Source organism: Rattus norvegicus, chromosome 2 (assembly GCF_036323735.1).
Source record: "Rattus norvegicus strain BN/NHsdMcwi chromosome 2, GRCr8, whole genome shotgun sequence".
NCBI classification, from domain to species: domain Eukaryota; kingdom Metazoa; phylum Chordata; class Mammalia; order Rodentia; family Muridae; genus Rattus; species Rattus norvegicus.
Genome location: NC_086020.1, coordinates 177,971,864 through 177,977,936, shown reverse-complemented (window position 1 = coordinate 177,977,936; position 6,073 = coordinate 177,971,864). Strand labels below are relative to the sequence as shown.

Below are 6,073 nucleotides of genomic sequence, written 5' to 3'. Positions count from 1 at the left end.
GTTCAAATCCTTCATCCTGGCTTACTATTGCTAAAGGCATGGTTCCGGCCACTCTTGTCCTCAGGAACCCATAGTGGAAAAAGGATGTCCATTCTTCAGGCTGCCCTTTCTCCTTGCTGTTTTCATCACCAGTTAAAGAGTTGGGGTAAGGAAGGGGGACCCAGCCAGATTCAGGAGAACTAATATCCTGGCATGACAGAAATTGGATTTGAGTAAAGAGCAATTCTGACAATAATGAAAGTAATGCAAATGGAACATTCGTGCCAAACAGTGGCCTTTAATACTAACAAAGATCTGTGGAGTGAGAGACCCTCAGAGTAGGGCCGAGCCAGCCTCTCGGGACCCGAACCCTGAACCAGGAATGGAGAGATCAGCATACTGACATTAATGTTGGACGGTCCGAGACCTGAGACCTTCTTCTTTTTCTCTTCTCAAACCCCTTCTCTTCACTTTTCACGTCCTTGGTTCCTCGCCCTCCTTTCCCTGCCCATTTCATCTTTCCTTCCTCCCCTGTCATCCACCCCTCCAGGCACCACCACAGCTCCTCCCCTCTGTTTTCCATCAGTCTACCTCAGTCCACCTCCCTCAGGTCTAGCCTCCAGGTTCAGGGTGAATAGGAGGCAAGAAATGTTCCTCAGCCCAAGGAGCACTTGTTGCTGTTCTTCTTGTCAGATACTTTCAGGTCAGTGCTTGAGGGCTTGCTGCTGTTTCCCTAGAGTTGGGAAGGTGGAAAGATCAGGTATGTGAAGGGCTGGCAGGAGGATCAGTCTATAGACACCCTCACCCCCACTCTCTCCCACATCCCCCACTGTCCACCTCCACATTGTGGTTAATCTTGGCCTTGTTCCTCCTCCTCGACTGTTTTTTCTGTGTAGCTCTGGCAGTCCTGAAATTCATACTGTAGACTAGGCTGGCCTTGAACTCATAGATCAGCCTGCCTCTGCCTCCCTAGTGCTGGCATTAAAGGTGTGCTCCACAGGCACTCTGAGTTTAGAAAGAGTAGCAGAGGATGAACTTGAACTCCTGATCCTTCTGCCAGCATCTCTTGGTGCTGAGACCATAGGAGAGCAGTACCACAGTACTCTCCAGTCACTTCAGTTCTTGAAGACACACGCTGTGGGACTCAGCCAAGTAGAACCAACTCACCGATCTCCGGCCTCCTGTCTTGAGCAAGATGTCACGGGCCAGGGAACTGAAAGCCTAAAGGGGAAATTGGTTAGCTGGGGTTGAAGGAGGGGATAAACCTACTAGTATTTTATCTCTTGGAGAGTGACTCTCACCTCATCCACATTCACACTGGATTTGGCACTTGTCTCAAAAAATCGGATTCTGTGCTCTCGGGCCAACTGTAGGGGATGAGGTAGGAAGGAGAGAGCTGGATAAAGGGCAGAAGCAAGGCATTCGGCCACAGCAGCCCGGCCTGACTCACCCTCTCAGCCTGCTCTCTCTGCACCTTCCGCTTGGCTTCCATGTCACATTTGTTCCCCAGCAGAAGGCGCTCCACTCCAGCAGACGCGTTCTGGAGACAGCAAAACAAGCAGAAGGTGGGTCTTTCCTCTAAGTCCTGCACTTAGAAAGCTGAGGCAGGAGGAGTTCTGTGAGCTCAAGACCTGTTTGGGTTACCCGTTAAGTTTCACACCAGCTGGGGCTACTACAGAGGGAGACCCTGTCTCAGGAGGAAAACAAAAACAAAGGAGGGTTGGGGCAGGAGAGGGCTCAGCTGTTAGGAGCACTAGCTGGTCTTCCAGAGGACCTGGGTTCAATTGGTGGCTCACAACCATCTGTCACTCCAGTCCCAGGAGTCCACCAACTTCTTCTGACTTCTAAGGGCACCACCAGACTCTTGGTTCACAGGTATACACGCAGGCACAACACCCATACACATTAAAGTGGAAGCCTGCCCATCCTAACCCCCACGCCCTTCAGGGGTTTCTTTGTTCCCCCGTGTCTTTGGAGGCATCTTACCTCTTTGATGCTTTTCATCCAGTTCTGAATATTCTCGAAGGATTTCTCATCTGTGATGTCATATACTAGGATAATGCCCTAAGGGATGGTAAAGTTCACCTTGGACCACATTCCCACTTAGGTTTTTGTTGTCCTCTAAGTGACCATCCAAGTCAGGTCCATAAGTCTAGTCACAGGCTACATGGGGCTCTCTGTAATGTGCACCGTGCCCTCCTTCTTTACCCCTGCATGCTCATACCCCTCTGTGCTCATGAAACTATGACTGTAACCCATGTCCAGACCCACCCTTCATACCATGGCTCCACGGTAATAGGCGGTGGTTATTGTCTTGAATCGTTCTTGGCCAGCTGTGTCCCTGAGGCAGAAGTTTTCATAGAGTGAGATAGAAGCAAGAAGTCTTCAAGGGAGAAGTCTTTTCCTAAGAATTCAGCTTTTGAAACACTGGAGGTGGGGGCTGAAAGGAAAAGACTCAGGAAACGGTAAGGGGGACAGGGAGAAGGACAGTTGGGTTGCTATTCAGACATTACAGGCCTGGGAAACAGGATGTCTCCTGTTTACTCACAGATGCCAAGCACTGTCTTAAGTATCACTTTGTGTGTGTGTGTGTGTGTGTGTGTGTGTGTGTGTGATCCTATCTAACTCTCACTGTATCATTGTGAGGCATGGCTCCTTGTCCCCATTTTATAAATGAAACAAACTTGTGGAGGGAGGCTGGGTCATTACTGAAGGTCAAGCAAAAGTAAAGTAGCAGAACCAGGGTTAGACACTATCTGCTGCTGCTTGTCTGGTATACAAGAATGCTTCAGGAAAGCCTCATAGTGCTCCTGTGCCTGGAGTGTCTACAGCCTCCTTCAGATAGTCAGGTTACAGTTATTAATTACTGTGTGGTTTTTAAAATACAGTCTCTCTACATAGCCCTGGCTGTTCTAGAACTCACCCTGTAGACCGGGCTGACCTCAAACTCACAGAGATCCACTTGCCTCTGCTCCTGGAGTACTGGGACTCAAAGTGTGTCCCAGCATTTACACCCAGGTTGCTCTGAAAAGTTTAGAGAGCAATAGATTGGGAGTCAAATTTGTAATTCTGCACTTATCTTTTAACCACTTAGAACCTGTTTCTACATCATGGCTCAAAAGACATTTGTTCTCAAGTCCAGAGAATGCTCTGGGTGAGGAAAAGACACAAACGAACTGAAAGTGGGACACCAGGAAGAGAGACGCAGGGCCAGCTGATAGCTGACTAAGCGAAATGGAAGAATTAGGAGATGTACTGGACCAGGGGAAAAAAGGGAAGAAAGCAAAACAGAAAGACCAACATGGTGCCACATGCCTGCACATGCCTGTAACACAGGAGACAGGAGCTAATAAAGGTCTTTCTTTCTCAGCTACCAGCTACATAGTGAGTTCCAGGCCATCCTGGGCTGCATGAGACTGTGTCTAAAAAACAAAACAAAACAAAACCCAAAAAAACAAAAACTAAACTGAAAAGAGAAAAAGTAAGATAGAAGAACTGAAAGGGGGGGGTTGCAAGTGGGGGAGGGTGGGTTCAAAGGTCAGTCTGGTCCGGAGAGCTGGGCAGCTTACTTACCAGACTTGCAGTTTGATTCTCTTCCCCTCTATTTCCACAGTTCGGATCTTGAAATCAATTCCTGGGGTGAAGGGTGTGAAAGCCAGGGAAGCATGGGTGAATGTGTGAAAGGGATGGGGGGAGAGAGTGGGGGCTGGATGTGTGAATAGGAGAGCTTTCCAAAGCTTTAGTCCAATGGTAAGCATACTGTTTTTCCTCAGACTTTATGACGTTTTGGAGAAAGGTGGTGAAACTCTTCGGGCGGGCTAAAAGCATGCCAGCTGACAACTTTTCCCTCCATCTCTACCACACTGTTCCGTTCTTCTTTCCCCCTCCCCCAACAGACACCTCAGGTCCACCACCCACCCTGCTCACCCTTGGGGGTAGTGAGGAATGAGAAAGGCAGCTGACTGAGTCTATGTGAATTAACTAGTGAGCTAGGTGGGCACAGGAAAAGAGAGAGAGAGAGAGAGAGAGAGAGAGAGAGAGAGAGAGAGAGAGAGAGAGAGATTGATTCTTTCCCTTTTGTCACCAGGGGAGATGAGATTCCCAGTCAAGAGGGAATGAAGAAAGATAAAGAGAGGAAGGGAGGAGGGAAAAGGGGAAAGGATACTCTTCTTACTGGAAGTCTGGGCACATCTCCCAGGTCTCTTGGGGGACTCCTAAAAGTGTCTGAGTGCCAAAGCTTACTCAGAGACCCCAGAGTCCCCTCCCTTCCACTTTCCCCACTCGGCAGCACAGTCAGCCACTCTGCAGTACCTTGCTGAGGTAAGGGGGCTAGAAGGATGATTTGAAGGTAGAGCCAACCCGTGCTGGGGGAAGTTTGGAGCCCAGTGGGTCAGTAAAAAGCCAACAGAACTGGGAAGCAGGGAAAAGAGAAATTGTGAAGAGTGAATCTAGAGAGTTTAGGTGAAGAGATGTATTGAAGAAGGAAGCAGATGGAAATGAAAATAACCTATGAGGATTTAAAGAGACTAGGGAGATAGTACCAAGAAATGGGGTGGGTGGCAGCAACTGGGGCTACCTGGAATCATCAGAAAGGCTTGAAGTTTTGAGTGTTATTCAGGGACATTATGGGGGATGGGTCTGGGGCAGGGTCGACAGACTGAAAATTAGTGTCTTTCTCTAAGGGGATCAAAAAAGTAGGTTCCTTAGTCTTTCAGGAGCCCGTGTATGAGGGTGGGCAGAGGGTGGGTCTGGGGTCTGGTACACAGACTGTGGGCTCACCGATGGTGGAGATGTAAGTGCTGTTGAAGTTGTCCTCTGCAAAGCGAATGATGAGACAAGTCTTGCCCACCCCCGAGTCCCCGATCAGCAGCAACTTGAAGAGGTGGTCGTAGGCTTTGGCCATGGCGGACACTGGGGGCGCCGGGGGAGGGGTCGGGAAGAGCCAACGCTGGTAGGCGGGATCGGAGGGTTGGCAGGCAGAAACCGCCAGAGTCCCAGCCAGGAAGTTTTCCTCCCTCTCCGCCCAGGCCCCGGGAAAAGAAGAGAGGCGGCCCTGCTCCGGGCTCCACCCCTCTTCGCTAGTGGAGAGGCCTGTCCAGCTCTAGCAGTCCGGGCGCTGCCTCCCCGGCCTCGAAGAGCCAGTCTCCCTAGCCCTTCCCATTGCCTTTGGCTAGCTGTCTTTCCTCTCTTTCTACCGAAGTAGAAAGAGGAATTTTAAAAAGATTAGGGAAAGAGGGAAAGAAATTTACCAGTGGTGGAGAGAGGGGTGGCACTGGAAATTGATAAAGGGCTGAGGCGCTATTCATAAGCTTTTGAGTTTATGATAAAGGTCCTAAGAACTTTCTGTCAGCACTGCGCTTCTTAAGTTTACAAATCCCAATTCCCTTTGAAAAGAAGCGGGTTGGGAGGTTAGTATGCTGGATCCGTCTGCCCCCTGGTGGAGCAGAGTGAAGAACTGAAATGATAAAAATCAGCCCCATCAATTACACTCAAAGCACACGTAGCCGGTTCACCTTCTGGAGCGAGCCTAGAACTCAGTAGTGCAACCGGCCTTCAAGGTCAAGTAATCCTACTGCCTCAATCTCTCAAGTGTGCAGATTACTGGCCGGCCCCCAGGCACAGCTTTCTGTCTTTATACAGGAGTGCTTTCCCTACATGTGTTTATGCACTAGATGACTAGTGTGTCTGCAGAGGCTACAAGAGAGCAAGCAATGAGCCCCTGAATGGAGTTTGAGAGTCTACAGGTGCTGCCATATGGCTGCTGGAAACTGAACCCAGATCCTCTACAAGAGCAGCTAGCGCTTGTCATCTTTTCAGTCCCTTTAAAAAAGGGGAAAAAAAACACAGAAAGAGGGGTTGGGGATTTGGCTCAGTGGTAGAGCGCTTGCCTAGCAAGCGCAAGGCCCTGGGTTCGGTCCCCAGCTCCAAAAAAAAGAAAAAAAAAAAAAAAACAAAGAAAAAGTCCCTAACATTTGAGTACTGACTGTGAGAAAGTGTCTTAATTTGTTACATTATGTTTGCCATAATCTATGTTTACTTTTGTCCTTTGATACAAACACAATGTATCAACAATGTATCAGTTACCTTCCCCCCC

General features: G+C 49.2%; 1 protein-coding gene across 3 annotated transcripts; it reads right to left on the bottom strand.

Moving 5' to 3' along the window:
* Positions 1-257: 257 nt before the first annotated feature.
* Rab13 (RAB13, member RAS oncogene family) lies at positions 258-5,402 on the bottom strand. 3 transcript variants are annotated; one of them, NM_031092.2, is made up of 8 exons: positions 4,759-4,967; positions 3,553-3,613; positions 2,260-2,320; positions 1,966-2,043; positions 1,430-1,519; positions 1,281-1,346; positions 1,147-1,200; positions 572-712 (listed from the first exon to the last, which is right to left on the bottom strand). In NM_031092.2, the coding sequence occupies exons 1-8, from the start codon at positions 4,880-4,882 to the stop codon at positions 635-637; spliced, it is 612 nt and encodes a 203-aa protein (NP_112354.1). In that variant the 5' UTR covers positions 4,883-4,967; the 3' UTR covers positions 572-634. The 3 variants fall into 3 exon arrangements, 2 of the variants coding, with proteins under 2 accessions (XP_038959165.1, NP_112354.1); XR_351807.3 differs by having other exon boundaries at positions 683-712; positions 1,281-1,375; positions 4,759-5,402; XM_039103237.2 differs by lacking the exon at positions 4,759-4,967 and having other exon boundaries at positions 258-712; positions 2,260-2,419.
* Between the last annotated feature and the right edge of the window lie 671 nt (positions 5,403-6,073).

Coding starts and splice junctions, on each gene's coding strand:
- Rab13 (NM_031092.2), bottom strand. CDS start 4,882: ATGGCCAAAGCCTACGACCACCTCTTCAAGTTGCTGCTGATCGGGGAC. Junction 1,201..1,280: donor CCAGTGTGAATGTGGATGAG/GTGAGAGTCACT, acceptor TTTCCCCTTTAG/GCTTTCAGTTCCCTGGCCCG. Junction 713..1,146: donor AGACAGGAGGCCGGAGATCG/GTGAGTTGGTTC, acceptor TCCCAACTCTAG/GGAAACAGCAGCAAGCCCTC.